This window comes from Selaginella moellendorffii, unplaced genomic scaffold (assembly GCF_000143415.4).
Source record: "Selaginella moellendorffii unplaced genomic scaffold, v1.0 SELMOscaffold_3, whole genome shotgun sequence".
Lineage (NCBI taxonomy): Eukaryota > Viridiplantae > Streptophyta > Lycopodiopsida > Selaginellales > Selaginellaceae > Selaginella > Selaginella moellendorffii.
The window spans coordinates 3121135-3139080 of record NW_003314264.1 but is presented as its reverse complement, the minus strand read 5'-3'; the positions used below and the strand labels follow the sequence as shown (position 1 = coordinate 3139080).

Sequence of the window (17946 nt, the reverse complement as noted above, 5' to 3'; positions counted from 1 at the left end):
CATTTACTTGGAACACGATCAAGCGACAAAATCTCCTCGGATGGAAGCAAAGAAACTCGAAAGAAACGGGAAAGAAAGCAAAGGTGGTGTGGTGCTCTTCCTTGATTTGATTAGCTTATGAGTTTGAGCTTGGAGCTATGGCGGATTTACCTGGGAAGGAGGAGAGCTACCTATACGGCCTTAAATAGCTAGCTGAGCGGAAGAAGAAGCGTCCCTCCCTGTCCTCCCTCTCTCTCTCTCTCTCTCTCTCCTCTCTCTCGCTTTCCTCGATTTCTGGGAATGTGGTATGGAGGAAATCCCGTTGCGAGGTTTCTGGCGACGACCAGGAGGGGGAAAGAGAAGAAGAAGACGAAGAAGCAAATACTTTTAGATTGATGGATGGATGGATTGATTGATAGATCCAGCAAGCACGTGTGGAGCTAGCGAGAGCAGCGCAGTGGGGTCACTCTGGCACGCGCTAATCCGGAGGATCGCGTGAGCTCGATGATTTTCTGGAGCTCTCTCGCGATGGATTGATTGCTTGATAGCGGCCATTGACGGGGAGGTGGCTGCTGGCGGCGAATTTCCCGCAGCTTACCCGGCGCATCGATCGATGGGTTCTTCCCAACCGCAAATGACGGAGATCATCCCAACTCCTCGGAAATTTAGGGTTCTTGGGATAACTTGATAAACCCTAAAATCTTCTTTCTCTGGGACGAGCGATTGTGCTGCCGCTGCGGGACCAGCGCGTCGCGGCGTGCAGCTGGAAGGCCCGGCCGCTGGAGAGGCGGGCGAAAGATCTCCAGGGTTTTCGGAGCTAGGGCATGCGGCATTGCATGCAGCGGCAGCAGGAGCGCGAGCGATGGAGGTGGATGTGTGCGACGATTCTCGCTTTCTTGCCGGGGAGCTTGTCGAGGTAAGCGCTTTCTTGCTTCTCTTCTTCCGAGCTTCTAGCGGGGGAATATTTTCAAAGCACAGGTCAGGAAGAATGGAACGCGAATTTGCTGGTGCCCGGCAAAGGTTGTGGAGGCCCGAGCTGGAATTAGGATAGTGGAGTACGATTCTGGTGGGAAAGAATCGATTTCTCTAGGCAGGAATTCCGAGGCATCCAGTCGGGTGAGACCAAGACCGCCGGATCGCTCGGAAATGTGTCGTGGAGACTGGCAGAGGGGGCTCCGCGTCGAGGCATTCGACGATTCTTGGCGAGAAGGCCTGCTGCTGGACGTTCCCGGGGTCTTCTTGACGCATGTACAGGTGTTCTTCCCGGATGACGGGGAGAAGCAGGAGTTTAGTGTGGATAGTTTGAGGGTATCCCAGGCATGGGATGCTTCAACAAATGCGTGGAGTGGCAGGGGTTGCGGGGCGTTGGACGGCGTGGTTGACGCTGGAAGTAGCAGGTTTTCGAAGCCTCAAAAGACCTTTCAGCGGAAGAAGAAGCGGAAAGAAGTGGAGAGCGTGGAACCCGAGGCCAAGAAACCGAAGAAGGAAGTTCAAGTAAAGCAGGAACTCGATGGGATTCAACCGGAAGCTCTTCAGAGTGGTGCTTCCTCAGACTTGGTGGTGGATGTCAAGAACGAGTCGTTAGAGCCCGAGTGGATGGAAGACAGTGATTTGAAGCCGGATAATTCACGTACGTTCCAGCCGGACGGCGACGGCGAAGGTTACTGCCTCACAAGGACGCTGTCGATTCCTGTGTGCTGCATAAACACGCAGGCGGAGGATTCGTTGTTTGGAGACGAGCACAAGGTTAGCGAGGACGACAAAGTTGACGGGAGTTGTAGCGAGCGTGCCTTGTGCACGATGGATAGCAGCAGCCAGGGGAGCTTTCATTCTGCTCACGACGTGAATGTTGAGCGGAACAGACTGGCTCTTTCGCGAATGCTCAAGAGGCAGAAGGTTCCCATTGATTACAGCCGGCGAGAGGAGTCACTCAAGGCCGCTCGCGAGAATGCGATCAAGAACCTTGAGGAGTCCGGCTGGAAGAAAGGATACAGAGAGAGACATCGTGAGAGTCGAGTTTCCAATGAGGCCTACTACATCTCACCGGATGGGACTAGCTATCACTCGCTGACTTCGGCATGCAAGGCTTGGATGCAGCAGAACAAAAACGTCCCCAAGCCTGTGAGGGACGCCATGCACTCGTATCAGCTCCAAATAATCGTGAGAAGGAAGCCTGGGGAGCTGTTACCTGATTCAAATGGCGGAAAGAGGAGGTTGAGGGCATCGAAGAAACTGGACCCGTCAATGAAGTCCAAGAAGAGCGAACGGCCAAGGCTGAACGCTCTTTTGTTGGCTCCAGATAGGGGGAAGCAGGATGGCGGAGACGAGAAGGCCAACAAGCGCATGTCGATTTTCTCCTGGCTTATAGACGGAGAAATCTTATCAGAGGGCGCTGCGGTCTCATACGTGAACAAGGACTCAAACCAAGTCGCGAGTGGGGTGATCAGTCGCGATGGGATCTTGTGCAAGTGCTGCAACGAGGTGTTTAGCATGACGAGCTTCCAGGTTCACGCAGGCGATGAAGTTCACAGGACGGCCGCACTGCTAACTCTGGAAGATGGCCGCTCTGTGCTTGAGTGCCAGAAGCAGGCCCTCAAGAAGATAGAGCAAGCGAAGTGCGATGAGCCTGCGAACGGGCAGCTTACCGTGGATGAAAGTGATGAATGTTGCGGTCTCTGCGGAGAGGGTGGTCAGCTCATATGCTGTGATCACTGCCCAGCAACGTTCCACCTCCATTGTATTCTGCTAAAGGTAATCTACCTCTTGTGGATATCTCTTGTTAGAAGCGAGTAACTCGGCTGTTTCTCTTCTATAGAGCCTTCCGGAAGGAGATTGGTTCTGTCCGAGGTGCCGCTGTCCTGTTTGTGGCGCTGGTCAGTTCGATGGGCGCGAAGTTTTATATTGTACCCAATGCGAACGTAACTGTGAGTAGAATAAAAAGAAAAATCTGTGTGCTAAATCACGCTGTCTTTCTGCAGATCATGTCGAGTGTCTCAACGACGGAGGCGCGTCTTTTGCTTCAAGTCGTTTCTGTAGCCAAACGTGTCGAAAGGTACGATCAAAAAGTTTTTGTGATGCTTGGGGAAATATCGTTGTCACTTCGGACGCGTGCAGATCTTCTGTGGCCTTAGAGAACTCGTCGGAAAAACGAGCCCCATGGACGGAGGATTTAGTTGGACCCTTCTCCGCTCAGCGGACCTTGACGAGGATGCGGATATGGAAACGGTAACCGCACACTGTAGTAAAATTGCCCTCGCTCTTAGCGTGATGCGAGAGTGCTTCTCGCCCATGATTGATCCCCGGAGCAAAATCGACATAATTGCTCATATTTTGAAGAATCGAAGGTTTGAGCTGTGTTGTTTTCTTGGGTTTACATGACTCTCATCGATCTGAGATATGGTTGCAGTGCCGATGTGAAAAGGCTGGATTTTCGTGGATTTTACACCATCCTCTTGGAAAACAACAAAGATGAGCTCATATCAGTTGCTGCTGTTAGGTCTGTGTTTGGTGGTTTGTTTGAGCTCTGTTTGCTGACTGTTGCTATTATTTTGGTAGAGTTCATGGCACCAGCATTGCGGAGATGCCACTGATTGGAACGCGGCTTCAATATCGTAGGCAAGGAATGTGCCGGCGGCTTTTGGAGGTGATCGAGCAGGTATGGTTACTCCGTTCTTCTTTGTTTCTTTGGAGCCAATAGTGGCACATATTTCCTAGGTGCTCAGATCACTGGATGTACATACATTGGTTTTGCCGGCGGTTCCCGAGCTTCTAGACACTTGGATCGGTGCTTTCGGCTTTCAGAAAGTCTCGCCTTTCCAATCAGTCCGGCTCCTGGAGCTGAGCATTGTTGGATTTCCGGGAACGAAAGTTTTGCAGAAACCTCTGACGTGGTTGAATTTGTGCCGAAAGATTGCGCCACCTCTAGGTAGAAAATCTCTCTTTTTCAGATGGATCTGACACGAAAGTATTGCGTTACAGCGGAGAAGCCCTGGGCGCCAGGCAGCAAGTTGCATATGGGACTTGAACCGGAGCCGAGGAGGAAGCCTAAACAACAGAAACATCCAGCACCGAAAACAGAAGAAATCAGCAAAGAAGTTCGAACTCCGACGCCTGTTTTGCCTGAGCCTGGTAATGCAGTGGCTCTTCTCCAAGAGGAAGTTCCAGCCTTGAAGGAAGGACCAACAGAGGACTCGAGGATAGTTGTTGCCAAAACGAGATCGAACCGGCTGGTAAGCTCGTGTGTTTTATATCTGGTTTAATGGCGATGAGTCTGTCCTTCCAGGTGAAAACATCGAAAAGAGTGGCCGAGGCTTTGAAGACGCTCACAAACAAGAAGTTTCAGCCGCCGGAAGACGCAGCGGAAGAAACGGAGGAGGTGGAGAACACCAGCGAGTTATCGTTTCTAAAGCTGGGATCGTCACATATCGTTCTAGACAGCGCGGAGCTCGGCGCTGCTCCCACGGCCAGCGGCTCGGAGATCGTAGAGCTCGCGTCCTCAAACAACGAGACGAGAGAAGAAGAGAACAGCCACGCGGTGGTGGTGGATCCAAAAGAAGCTTTGGAGCAACAGCAGGCTACTCCGGAGAACAAAAGCGACGAGCTCGTCTTTCTCTCCAGGATGAAGGGAAAGACGTGCGTTACCTGTGGAACCAGCGAGACACCGATGTGGAGAAAAGATCCAGGAGGTATTAAGGTAGTCTCAAAATCTCGTTTTTTCTTCCTCTCGATCATTCACTGTTTTCGTGGTTTCAGCACTTGTGCAATGCTTGCGGCATTCGATCGAAGAAGAAACAGCACCAAAACTCAACCGAGAATTTCACTTGGGAGTACGAAGAAGAATGTGAGTGTTGATACAGGAGTTTTTCATTCAATGGACAAGAAGAAAAAAAGAGGAAGAAAAAGAAAAGGCCGTTAGATCGCTTATTTTGCTGTGCGCCGTTGGATCCATGCATCCTGCGGTCAGCGGAAAGGTCTAGACTTCGTTTGTGTTCACACTGGGACTTGGCCAAGGACAGGTGCCCTTGGGACTCCATAGCCATTGTTCCTTCGTGGGCGAGGGAGGGGATTGGCGCGCCCTTGGGTCTTGGAGCTCGGTCGCAGTGGGAGCTCGCAGGGTTAGGCGCTGGATATTTTAGCTGTGCGTGGGGATAGCGCGCGCGAGGAAGATCGATCGGTATTTCGGGGATGGTAGAGCAGTCGCAATGCAGCAGCAGGAGGGAAGCTAGGGCCTGATCCGCGGCGGGAAGAAATCGCGGGATTGATTTTTAGGTCTCGGTGGGAGGGGATGCAATGCGGGAATCTTGGTTGCTAGCAGTGGGATGGGATCTTTGCCTCACAGCGCCTGTGGCAATGGCTTCGCAGAGGTAGATAATCTGATAGCGGGATCCGCGAGTAATGTGAAGAGCGATTGGGCCGGCTTGGGAGAATGTAACAGCGTCGGGGATGGTGTCCCAGCTCCCGATGAAATGGTGAATGATACTCCTCCAGGTAACGCTCCTTTTCTTTTCCTTGCTAGGTTTGTTATCCATTGGATTGATCGCGATGATTGGATTGACGCAGTGGCGGAGTTGGATTCACAAAACGGTAGCAGCAGCGATGGTGGATCGTTACTCGGCACGCTTGTAGAGGTATGCTCGTAGAACTCATGTCTTCTCTTCCTCCTTTTTTCTTTCTCATCAAGTGGGATCTACAACAGGTGAGACACAGGGCCACCGGCTATAGAGGATCGTGGCATCCAGCCAAAGTAGTGAAGATCGACTCTGGTCGTGGGCTGGTTGAGTATGAGAAGTTGCTCGCTAGAGATGGCTCGCCACACTTTCAAGAGTATGTTCCATTTAGAGAAGGCTTGGAGGTTCTCTTGAGGCCGCGGCCACCTCCACTTACAGGGAAAACACAGGAAGTCTGGCAACGGGGTCTTTGGGTCGATGCCTTCTACGGAGATGCTTGGTGGGAAGGCGTGCTCATGGACAATGTCCAACTTCCGGACGAGGACATGCAGGTGTTCTTCCCCGATGAAGGAGACAGGAGGGGATTTGGCAGGCAAAATCTACGGGTTTCTCAAGAATGGGATAGTACTACTGGAACCTGGAGGCAGAAGGGACAGTGGACAGATCTGGCTCTGATCGAGGGGAGGAAGATACGTGTCAAGAGGACTTTCGCAGTCAAGCCCAAACAGTCCGGGGATACTTCGTCTGGGATTCTTGTGGTGAACGACATGGGAAAGCGGAAAAGGGACGAGAGTATGTCGGATACTGATGATGACGAGACAATCTATGCGTGGTGTACGAGACACAGAAAAAAGCTGCCTTCCAGGATTCTCAAGCTTCCAGAAGCGGATGATGGCATTTGTCCAGGGAATGGAAACGATGCGGATGATTCAATGAATGCTGGCCGTGAGGGGAAAAAGCAGAAGGAACAGCAGACTAATGGAAGCCAGAAGGAACAGCAGAGTAAACTAGAATCTGGAAGGGATAAGCTGCAGGGGGGTTCCCAAGTCGCAGGTTCCGGTTTAATTTCTGAAGAAGCGGGAAACCATGTTGGAGGAGATAATCAGGTGGATAATATACAAGCGATGATAATGAGGAGTGGCCTAACCCCTCTCGCTACCAAGCTTGAAATGCTGCGTCTAGAGTTGATGGGATCCAAAGGAGAAGAAACAGTAGGTAGCAAGAGTCACTCTGGCAGGAAAATCTTATGTGAGGGAGAAGAAGCAGTTGGGAACAAGAGTCACTCTGCCAGAAAAATCTTGTGTGGGGGAGAAGAAACAGTAGGCAACAAGAGTCGCTCTGCGAGGGAAATCTTGTCTGAGGGAGAAGAAACAGAAGGGAACAAGAATCACTCTGCCAGGAAAATGTTGTGTGAGCCAGTTTCAATCGAGGTAACCCGTCGTCGTTCCTATCGCAAGCTGGTAGACGCTACCGAGCTGATTGAGGAGGCACAAGCCAAGGACGACGAGGCATGCACCCGCGGTACTAAAAACTCGAGACACTGGGCGAGTCAAGATTCATCTATTTCTTCCAAGGGTACAGTATTGGCAGTGGCACGAGATAAAGCCAGAAAACTCCTCTTCGAATCAGGCTGGACAGTTTGCCACAGACTGAGAGAACGATTTAGCAGAACAGCAAAGGAGCCGTTTTATATCTCCCCGGAGGGGAAGCCGTACATGTCACTAGCGACCGCATGCAGAGAATGGTTGCGCCGGAACAAGCACGCTAAGCCTGCAAAAGACCGTGTGAAGCTTTCTCATCTTCAGCTCATTGCCAGAGGTGATTATGGTTTTCTTCCTCGCTCTGGGAAGGAGGCTAGTCAGATCGTATCTTGGCACAGGACTCGGAAAGTTAGAGAGGACAGTGTAGAAGAGACCGCGAAGCAGAAAAAGCTAACAAAAAAAGGGAATAATGAGAACAGGAATGGGAGGTCAAGAACAGGTTGTCGATTGGAGGCTGTTTTATCTACACCTACAAGGCCGAGGCAAGAAGAGGACGCTGAAGTAAGCTTCATCAAACGCATGACACTTTTCTCCTGGTTGATCGACATGGCAGTTCTCAATGAGGGTGAGAAGGTCCAGTTAGTGAACTCGGACACAAACCTCATACACAGTGGAATTGTTACGAGCGACGGAATACTGTGCAACTGTTGCAAGAAGAACTTTTCAGTTTCTAGCTTTCAGGCGCATGCTGACGCCACAGGAGGAGCCTCCCAAATGCGTTTGCCTGACGGGAGGTCTATCCTAGACTGCCAGTTAGCGGCTCTGAAGGCGATGGAATTAAAAGAGTCAGAGCTCGTGGTTGATGACGTTGAAATGGATGAGAACGACGACACTTGCGCAGTGTGTGGGGATGGTGGTCAACTCGTCTGTTGTGATCACTGTCCATCAACATTTCACCTGAAATGTCTTCGTCTAGAGGTACGCAATCAGTCACTCGCCAGTTGCTCCAACTGTTTTATTTGTGACAGAATGTTCCCGAAGGCGATTGGTTCTGTCCCAGGTGTTGCTGTGCAAGCTGTGGCCGCAGCTTATACGATCCGACCATCCAAACCGAGATCCTGTACTGTGATCAGTGCGAGCGCGAATGTGAGTAGAATTGAAAAAGTTTGCGTCGATAGCTAACACGTTAGTGTTTTTCAGATCATTCCAACTGTGTTCCTGGCAGTGCAATGAAGTACGAATCTAGTGATAACCAGTTCTGCAGTCGAAAGTGCTTAAAGGTATGCTCTTTCTAAAAAATATTTATCGTTTCATTTCATGGTTTGAGTAACAGATTTTTCGAGGCTTGAGGAAACTGGTTGGGAGGGTAAACAAAGTGGATGACATGTACTCCTGGACGCTGTTACGCTCAGAACATTATGATCAATCCGAAGAGAACTCCAAGTTGGAAAGTGTTGCAGATTTAAATACACGGCTGGCGCTTGCTCTCACCGTCATTCAAGAGTGCTTTCGACCGATGATTGACCCTCGATCAAATATAGACATGGTTTCTCACATCCTTTATAACCGAAGGTGACTGAAATCCTCTTTTCTGGTCGGTCCTTTAACTCGCCGCTCTTTGTACAGAGGTGAAGACAAGCGTATGGATTTTCGTGGCTTTTATACTGTGGTATTAGAGAAAGAGCAGGAGTTGATCTCCGTTGCGTCCATGAGGTGAGTCAAGTCAAACTTGAAGGGGTTAAGAGTGACAATTTGAGTGACCAGAGTCCATGGATCTCACGCTGCGGAAATACCTTTCATTGGAACCCGGTCTCAATATCGAAAACAGGGAATGTGTCGGCGCCTCATAAATGTCATTCAACAAGTAAGCCTGCTTCAGTGTTTAGGTGTCTTAGTAGCTTACTGTGCTAAATAATGTGAAAGGTTCTCCATACCTTGGAAGTTCAAACACTAGTCCTTCCGGCGATCGCAGAGTTTATAGAAACATGGACAAGCGCTTTCGGGTTCCAAAAACTGACTGCTGCTCAGGGAATCCAACTTATGGAGCTGAACATCGTGACTTTTCCGGGTTCAAGTGTCTTGCAAAAGCCTCTGACTTGGCTAGAATGCGGGCGAAAATTGACACCTGTTGCAGGTAATAGTCAGTACCCTCTGTCTCTTCTTATAATCTTTCTATCCTTGCAGAGGAATTGGCCTACCAGTCTCTCTTAGGTGAAGAATCGAGTGCGGAGAAAACCGATGACGAAAAAGTGTTGGCAAAACCAATGTCAAGAAGGGCTCACCACCGTTCGGAACGGAAATTACAACCAGAGAAAGCGTTGGAAACAAATCGACAGCCTAGTCTACAAGCTGAGAAAGCATTGGAAGCAAATCGACAGCCTGCAAAGGTGCCCGGTCTACAACCTGAGAAAGCATTGGAAACAAATCGACAGCCTGCAAAGGTACCTAGTCGGTTTTCTGCTAGCAAATCGTCCTCGGCTCCGAAAGTCTTGCACACAAGGCGAGCTCCAGCCAGCTCTCCCGAATCGAGTGAGGATCACCAAGTGTACGTAAATTTTTATGCCTTGCAACAACATTTTTTTTATATATCCACGTTTGTGTTTTCAGTGTGGAGATAACAAGGCCAGTCGTAGTTGCAAAAACAAGATCCAATCGGCTGGTAAGCTCAAGTTTGGAACTCCCTCAGCTCCATCTCACTCGCTTCAATTGCTACAGGTGAAATCTTCCTCGTGGATAGCTCATGGCTTGAAGTCACTTCGGAAGCCTGAGATGAAAAGCAACAAGCCTTTGGAGAGCTCGAGTTCTCTTCAAGACAAACGAGAGCAGCCAAAGAGGAATGGTCGGAGCGTGCAAGACGAAGAGATGGATTGGATTGAACAACAGGCGGCTCAAAGCAGTAGAGACGCTGCGGTTAAATCACCTACACGTACATTCTCGAGACGTCCTCGTCCCCAGCCTCACGAGAGGGACAACCATGTACATAACACATTGCTACAAATTCAAGGTAACTGGTTCTCATTAGTTTTTTTGGGTCTAAATTCCCGTACTTGTTTTGTTTGCCCAGGATCTAGCGAGGATACAGCGCAAAAGGATCTGGGAGCGCTGTGGATCACAAAGTGGCCCAAGAGCAAAAGGTCCGTTCTTCCTAGACATTACAGAGCTCGCTTCAAGATCGAGGCGAAAGCTACAATCACAACGAGGTCGCTAAGAAGAAGCGAGCTCAACAAGCAGTGAATTATCGACAAAGGACTAGGTCGAAATGCGGAGGAGGTTCAGCAGCAGCAGCGGCAACGGTGGCAGCGGCGGAGTGGTGGAAGTGATCAGAAGAACAGCAGCAAATGGCGCTCACAAGAACGGCAAGAACGGGAGCAATGGCAATGGTGGCAACAATGGTGGCAGCAGAAACGGCAGAAGCGGCGAGGAAGAGGCCCTCGTGAAGCTCATGGAGGAGTCCCAGGTGGCGGGCAACTACGCAGCTCTGGGCGAGTCCTCCACGAACCTCACGCCACGCACCGTCACCAGAGTCCTCCGCGAGCTCACCTCCTCGTCCCTCGCGCTGCGCTTCTTCCGGTGGTCGCAGCAACAGCCGCGCTTCCTCCACAACACCTTCACCTGGAACACGCTCCTGGCCGCGATGGTCCGCGCCGGCAGCCACAACCAGGCGCTGCAGCTCTTCCGCGAGAACCCATGCCAGCTCCCGGCCTCGAGCGTCACATACAACGTCCTCATCCGCGGCTTCTGCAACGCCAGCGACCTGGACGCGGCCTTCTCGCTGCTCCGGGAGATGGACGTGGAGGGCATGCAGTGCAACGATCGCACCACCAGCATCATCCTCCAGGGGCTGTGCCGCTGCGGCCGCGTCGCCCAGGCGCTGGAGCACTTCGACGCCTCCCTGGAGCTCGCGCACGCGCAGCCGGACGTAGTCTCCTACACCACGCTCATCAACGGGCTGTGCAAGCTCGGCCGCGTCGACGCCGCCTTCGATCTCTTCCGGAAGATGGTGGCCGCGGGGGGGTGCCGCCCAAACGCATTCACGTACAACGCGCTGGTGGACGGGCTGTGCAAGCAGGACCGGCTGGACGCCGCGCGGGCCGTCATCACCGAGGCCCGCAAGCGCGACTTCGCGCCGGACGTGGTCACGTACAACACGCTCATGGCGGCGCTCTTCCAGCTCGGCCGCGTCGACGAGGCGCTCGCCACCTTCACGCAGATGACCGAGGAGGGCTACGTCCCCACGCTGGTGAGCTTCAACGCCATCATCACCGGGCTGTGCCGCGCGCGCCGCCTCGCCGACGCGCTCGAGGTGTTCAACGAGATGATCGACCGCGACTTCCACCCCAACCTCGTCACCTACAGCGTCGTCATCGACGGGCTGTGCAAGTCGGACCAGCTCGACGAGGCGCAGCAGCTCCTGGACAGGATGGTCTCGGAGGGATGCCGGCCGGACCTCGTCGCCTACACTCCGCTCGTCCTCGGCTTCTCGGCCGCCGGCCGCCTCGACTCGGCGCTGGGGCTGCTCCGGAGGATGGTTTCGCAGGGATGCATCCCGGACGTGGTCACGTACACGGTGGTGATCGACAAGCTGTGCAAGGTGGGCCGGGTGGACGACGCGCACGAGATCTTCCGCGAGCTGGTCGCGAACAAGTGCTCGCCGAATGTGGTGACTTACAGCGCGCTCATCGGGGGCTACTGCCGGGCGAGCCGAGTGGACGAGGGAGGCAAGGTGATGAGGGAGATGGCGTGCCGGCCAAACGTTGTCACTTACAACACCATGATCTGGGGGCTGTCGATGGTCGACCGGAACGAGGAGGCGTATGGGATGTTTCGCGAGATGAGCGAGTGTGGATTCGTGCCGGACGCGCGGACGTACCGCGGGCTCAAGCGGGCGTTGAGGATGATCGATCAACCTCCTCATGTTTTGACAGGAGCTTAAAGCAGGATTTTTAGGGCTCGTGATGGACTTCCATGGACAGTGATTCTTCGTCTTCCAGATTTCCAGCTCAGGTAGGCGCGTGTCGATCGTGGAAGCTTTGATTGAAATCGTTGCAGGAGGCCGCGATCTTTGCGGAAATTCTGGATTCGCTCATCGTGGATGTGGCTGCCGAGGCGCACCGGGCCGCGCGGCTGGGATTTGATCCGAGGATTGAGATGGGCGAGGAGGAGGAGCTCCGGCTGTCATCGCAGGCCAGGAGCTTGGCGGAGAGTGGCAGTGCTGGGAGCGAGAGAGGAGGAGGAGAGAAGTATGTGGTGGATATGTTTGGGCAATCGCATCCCGCGATCGCGAGCCAGCAGCTCCAGTGCATGAATTGCGGCCGCTCCGTCGCCGCTGGGCGATTTGCTCCTCATCTCGAGAAGTGCCTGGGCAAGGTACTGTCGGCGATCGCGCATTCGTGCTTGTGATGATAGTTTGGTTCGCGCTCTTGATTCCACAGGGCCGGAGGACGCGAGCCGCGGCGAACAAGAACGTTTCGAATGCCGGGCAGCAACGAAGGCCTGGATCGGGCAACAGCAAGAGCAGCAAGAGCAGCGGCAGTGCGAATCACGTAAAGGATTCCAACGAGGAAGATCCATCTTTAATTTTGAAAGTTTAGGGTTTAGGGTTTATGCTCTTATCTTTGATCTTTGGATTACTTCCACCGCAGAAGGAGATTATTTATGGCGGTGCCCGTGCCGGATCCTTTCGCGCTCCTCCCGGACGATGTGGTGGTCAGCTTTCTCCACCGCATGGTCGCAACATCGAGCCAGTTCCAGGTAGCGTCGATGATCATCCAGGATCTGTCAAGACTCAAGAGGCACTGTCGCAGCAGCTATCCAGGGCGCAAACCTACTCATTGTGTTGCGTACTAGCAACATTGATCGCTCGAAAGCTTGGGGCTGCTATCGCTCGAAAGCTTGGGGCTGCTATCAGTGCGTGGGTGATCTGCGCGAGTGCGTGCAACTTGACGGTGATTTGTATCACCGGCCTCACCGATGGACTGTGGCTGAGATCATTGCAAGCTCAAGGTGATGGATATCTACTCAAGCCTGAGCTTTGGGGATACCACGAAGGATCTACAGCTGCTTTTCGACATAACCGCCCTCTCTCACGCATCCATTTGGATGCGCCCAGTCTCAAGCGCTTACACGGAAGTCATTGCGGCCGTAGCTCCGACAGAGTTGGAGCATGTCCATATGTTCGTAGCTTCGACGACAGAGTTGGAGCGTGTCCATATGCTCAGCATATCTGGGTTTGATCCAGCAGATGTTTTGATTATTGAGGGAGAGTGGCTCTCCTTTTCTCTCATGGAGAGATTTACAAGACTCCGGTCTCCTGTTTTCAAGGACTCCAAGGTACAAAGCTCTCGTATACTTAGCACTGGAGATTTTGCTGCTTTTCTGTTCCAGAATGGTGTTTACTCCAACTGCCATCACCTAAAGAAGCTTGGCGTGCTCGAGATGAAGATCCTTGGGATCCAGCAGAGAAATGGCAGCGCTATCATAAATGTGATCGAAGAGTTGATGAAGCGGTGCCCATTGTTAAAGTTCGTGGGTTCGAGCGCCGCGCCAAGGGAAGGATTGGATCCCCAGCGCGCGCAGCGTAGGTTCGAGCTGGAGCGAGATTTCCAGATAAAGCTTGCTAGCTTGGAAGCCCGCTATAGTGCTCGTTTCTGCCTTGACATTGATCTATGAACCTTTACTATTTCGTGTCTTCAGCTATTATCAATTTAAACTCGAGATTTGTTGCCGTTGACTTCGGTAGCGTGCATTGACGGCATTTGATTGAAGAGCAGGAAGACATGACTCAGTGGACATAACACTGGTGTTTGGGAGCATTATAACGACAATCTTCTTTAAATCAACATTTTTAAATCTTTTAAATCATGCTTCATGGTGGGCATTACAGGACCATGTAAATAGTATATAAAAGATTAAATGTTTGTGAGATTCTTCTCTATAAACAAGGTTGGGAATTGTGAGCTTTTAATATATGTGGTTAATCTTACAGAGTGTTCTGAAACAAGATTCATTAGTGTATATATTGAGGGATTAGTCTTAATATACAAGGGTAGCTAGTGCAAGACACAACGAAACAAGAATTAAATTGCATTATTAATTTAAATGACTTATGACGGAGATGATACAATTGTTGGATTGCATCATCATTAAAATAAATTGCCCACATTGATCACTTCACACTTTCTCTTTCAGTTTCGCCCACATCAATCAATCTCTTCTTCTCACCCACCACAAATGCTTTTGTCATTCAGCCACACCACATAGGGAAGAGAAGAAATGCTAAAGGAGAATGATTGAGGTGGGCAAGAAGAGAAGAAAAGCTGGAGATTGATCAATAATTAAGGCAAAGACATACCCATTCTCATATGATTTAGATACATTGATAGAATATATGATCCTTAAACAGCTCAAGGCAAAGCTGCCAATTATTGTCATAGATGACGACAACAAGAGTGATCATGACAACAATGAGATGCATCGGTCTGCAAACTCATATCAAGTGGAACAGAAGTTCAGGTGGAAGCAAAAGGCAGATCTTGTTCCTCCCTTAGACTTGAGGCACGATCACCTGCAAATGAATCTCTCCATAGAAAAGTTCTTGCCAACAATCCTAGGTCTGCTAACGTGAGCTTGATTCCTGGCCACCTTTTTATGTATGTTTACCTTCTTGCCTAGATCCTCTTCTCGTTGCCTTTTCTTTGGCGATTGTAACTCCCGGAGCACATTTCACATCTCTTGTGATACTATTGTTTCTACGCATTGACTTGACTCTTGGTTGGTTTGACGAAGTTGGAGCTGGTAGACACCACGTGGGCCTGGATGGCGGGATGGCCCTTATCGTGGCTTCTTACTGACCTGAGATGCCCTCCAATCACAGCCGGCCACGTAATCACCCTTAGAATATGCCTGTCGCTCTCACACAACAATAATCCCTGCGAGAAGACGAAGAAGGCAGAAAAGAAGAAGTGCGGGGTCTTGTAAGTTCATCTTATTAAGGTGAGAGAATAATAGAGGCTCACAGAGATGCAAGCTTGGTAAAGCAAGATTTAATCTTTGTTCTTTCCTAACTCACCTTCCAAGCACTTCCCAGGTTTTGAAGCTCACTTTCTCTCTTCAAGGAACTCCCTCAATGAAACTTTTTTGGCTTTCGTCTTTCTCATTCTCTTCCTCTTTCGCAGCCTCCAGAGTACATGCCAGAGCAGACGCTGCAATACTTGGCATGGATTGGCGGCACCATCCTCGCCAAGGTGGTGTTCCCTCAAAACCAGCATCTCACCAAGGGAGACTACGATGAGTATGGGCCAAACATTGTCCACCGAAAGTGTTATTAACAGATTGCTCACTAACTCAAAAAGGTTCGTAAGGGATTTCATGTGGCAGCGGGATCCAAGTGTTGTACTCGATCCTTGAATATTCATAGAAAATTGTTCAAGTGCCCAATATAAGTAGAAGGTTAGTTAGAAGATTTTCCAGCTCCTGACCTGAAACAATGAATGTTTCAGCATCCAAGCATACTTGAAGTCCACATCTGCGTGGCTGTTGGCTGAGTACGCGGTCTGGAGGATCCTGGGACCCAGCGCCGTGCTGTGGCAGCCTCCTCCGCGTTGGAAACTATCCTGTCAGCCTAGAAGATGGAAAATGGACTTGGACAAGCCGCGCATTGAACCCAGGACCTCCTTCAAAGTATTGCAGCTCTTGCTGGCTCACTGGTTAAAAGCTCCACGGTCTAGCTCTTCTAGCGTTGGTTGGTCCGATGGCCAAAGCTCTGGCGATCGCGTTTTCGATCGTGGCACTAGACGCAATAGCAGCGCTTGATGATCATGTAAGTTTCACATACAGCAGCTTCTCGGGCCTGGCACGCAACGATTTTGTGGCCACTGGTGACGCGACCTTCAACAATGACGAGCTCCGGCTCACCGGCAATCGCCTGTCGAGCTATGGCAGGATCATGAAGCAGCAGGAGATCCAGCTTTGCAACACATCCGCCAGCGCCGCCGCCTCCTTCTCCACCGAGTTCGTCTTCGCCATCACCAAGAACGACTCCACACTGGTCAATGCCGATGGCCTGGCCTTCACTATCGCCCCTAACCTCGTCCCCACCTCCTCCGCTGGCTATGGCCGCTGGCTGGGCTTGTTCGATCCCTCCGCGAATGGCCGCGCGAGCAACCGCATCGTCGCGGTGGAATTCGACACTTTCATGAACTTTCCACCAGTCTATCCCGAGTTCCAGGACATCGATGACAACCACGTCGGCCTCGACATCAACGGGATCCTGTCCGTGAACTCGAGCTCGCTCTATCCGCGGAGAATCTCTCTTGGCAGCGGTGCCGTCGCGGCGAGGATCGACTACGAGGCCGCCGTGCAGAGGCTGCGAGTGTTCGTCTCCTCCGACCCATCATTCCGGAACTTGGGCGACCCGGTGCTGGAGCAAAGCGTCAACTTGTGCGCCTATGTCAGCGATGTCTCGTACGTGGGCTTCTCTGCCGGCTCTGGCAGCGCCAACCTCGACTTCCACCGGATCCTGTCCTGGAACTTCTCGAGCAGATTGGAGAGGATTCCTTCTCCATCACCAGTGACAGTGGTCGATGGTGGAAAGTAGAAAGATCGATTCAAGGTTTACTTCATCGTCACTGCATCACTCCTGGCGCTCCTGGCGCTCCTGGCCGCGTTGCTGCTCCTCGCGGTCGTCAGCTGGCTTGTTAAAATTCCCTGGAGCAAACTTGGCTTCCCATCCGAGAAGAAGAAGAAGAAGAAGAGCTCGTCCAAGGACCTTGTGCCGCTGCCACACGAGATCCCCTAAGCGCAGCTCACCGCCGCCACCCAAGAGTTTAGCGAGCACAACCTTCTACCGTGGCATCCTCCCCGGCGAGAACTCCCCGGTGGCCATCAAGACGATGGCGCGGGACTCGCACCAGGGCGAGCGCGAGTTCCTGGCGGAGCTCCAGATCATCAGCAAGCTCAGCCACCGCAACCTTGTCCCTCTCCGCGGTTGGCACTGCGTGCGCGACCACCGCGAGCTCGTCCTCGTCTACGACTACATGCCCCAGGGGAGCGTCGAGTCGGCGCTCTTCCACAAAGGTGACGCGCTGCTCCTCCTCTGGGACGCGCGACTCCGGATCCTCTCGGGCCTCGCCGCCGCGCTCATCTACCTCCACGAGGACTGGGAGCACATCCACCGCGACGTGAAATGCAGCAACGTGATGCCGGACGACGAGTTTCGCGCGAGGCTGGGCGACTTTGGCCTCGTGCGCACAGCCAGCCATGACGTGAGCTCACGCACCACCACGCTCGCGGGGACGCTGGGATACATCGCGCCCGAGGTCGGGGTCACGTACAAGTTCACGCCCGCGTCGGATGTCTACAGCTATGGCGTGGGAGGTTAGGTTTTTTAATGGAGACTAATCTCCAGAAGCATGATCTTCAAGATCATTTTGTTTTGAAATAATGTCGAGTTGAGATCGATCTCAAGCGTTACCAACTTTGTGTAGTTATCGCTGAACCGAAGTTCCTGGCACCACCTACTAGTTTCTCCTGTTCTTAATCGCGTTCTTCCGCTGAGCTCTCTGCTCTCTCCAGACGCTTCGAAGCGCCTGTGTTTTCTTCTCAAACTCGAGAGCCTGGGAGAAGTCCCAGACCTTGATCGCCGTCCCCTCCCCGGCACTCACAATCCTGTCCGAGCCAATGTCCACCGAGTAAGCGCAAGAGCCACCGCTGGACAGCATCCTTTGCACCGTGTCTCCTTTCACCACGCAAGTGTAGGGGCGCTTCACCGTGGCTGCCGCTCTCGACTTGATGCTTCCTTTCCTCGTGACGTGCCTCAGGTCCGTGAGAGCTATGGAGCCATCCGCCGAGCCCGAGACGATCGTCAAAAGCTAGAGAGCACATTCCGGAGCACATTTCACACCGTCATCTCTTGTGAGACTACTGTTTCTACGCATTGACTTGACTCTTGGTTGGTTTGACGAAGTTGAAGCTGGTAGACACCACGTGGGCCTGGACGGCGGGATGGCCCTTATCGTGGCTTCTTACCGACCTGAGATGTC

General features: G+C 52.1%; 5 protein-coding genes and 1 pseudogene across 6 annotated transcripts; all 6 read left to right on the top strand.

Annotated features, from left to right (window-relative positions):
* The first annotated feature begins 64 nt into the window (after positions 1 to 64).
* On the top strand, positions 65 to 4885 carry LOC112342677. 2 transcript variants are annotated; one of them, XM_024664850.1, is made up of 11 exons: positions 65 to 895; positions 958 to 2730; positions 2795 to 2903; positions 2958 to 3031; positions 3094 to 3323; positions 3386 to 3475; positions 3535 to 3634; positions 3694 to 3904; positions 3958 to 4208; positions 4262 to 4664; positions 4732 to 4885. In XM_024664850.1, exons 1-11 carry the CDS (start codon positions 842 to 844, stop codon positions 4821 to 4823), a joined length of 3387 nt encoding a protein of 1128 aa, XP_024520618.1. In that variant the 5' UTR covers positions 65 to 841; the 3' UTR covers positions 4824 to 4885. The 2 variants fall into 2 exon arrangements, with proteins under 2 accessions (XP_024520618.1, XP_024520610.1); XM_024664842.1 differs by having other exon boundaries at positions 67 to 895; positions 4262 to 4672.
* A 113-nt stretch (positions 4886 to 4998) lies between these two features.
* On the top strand, positions 4999 to 10165 carry LOC9655316. The gene is made up of 13 exons (XM_024664835.1): positions 4999 to 5466; positions 5539 to 5606; positions 5675 to 7885; positions 7936 to 8053; positions 8108 to 8187; positions 8241 to 8479; positions 8534 to 8620; positions 8672 to 8771; positions 8831 to 9041; positions 9092 to 9452; positions 9515 to 9566; positions 9623 to 9911; positions 9972 to 10165. The coding sequence occupies exons 1-13, from the start codon at positions 5298 to 5300 to the stop codon at positions 10139 to 10141; spliced, it is 4155 nt and encodes a 1384-aa protein (XP_024520603.1). The 5' UTR covers positions 4999 to 5297; the 3' UTR covers positions 10142 to 10165.
* Positions 10147 to 11858, top strand: LOC9655315 (pentatricopeptide repeat-containing protein At1g62930, chloroplastic). Its single transcript, XM_002963740.2, has one exon. It carries the CDS (start codon positions 10167 to 10169, stop codon positions 11838 to 11840), a length of 1674 nt encoding a protein of 557 aa, XP_002963786.2. The 5' UTR covers positions 10147 to 10166; the 3' UTR covers positions 11841 to 11858.
* Positions 11802 to 12517, top strand: LOC9655314 (SAGA-associated factor 11 homolog). Its single transcript, XM_002963739.2, has 3 exons — positions 11802 to 11911; positions 11957 to 12274; positions 12340 to 12517. Exons 1-3 carry the CDS (start codon positions 11873 to 11875, stop codon positions 12496 to 12498), a joined length of 516 nt encoding a protein of 171 aa, XP_002963785.2. The 5' UTR covers positions 11802 to 11872; the 3' UTR covers positions 12499 to 12517.
* Positions 12518 to 12648: 131 nt separating this feature from the next.
* On the top strand, positions 12649 to 13576 carry LOC112344194. The gene is made up of 2 exons (XM_024668501.1): positions 12649 to 13237; positions 13292 to 13576. Exons 1-2 carry the CDS (start codon positions 12914 to 12916, stop codon positions 13574 to 13576), a joined length of 609 nt encoding a protein of 202 aa, XP_024524269.1. The 5' UTR covers positions 12649 to 12913.
* A 2067-nt stretch (positions 13577 to 15643) lies between these two features.
* On the top strand, positions 15644 to 17401 carry LOC112342742 (annotated as a pseudogene).
* Positions 17402 to 17946: the final 545 nt, after the last annotated feature.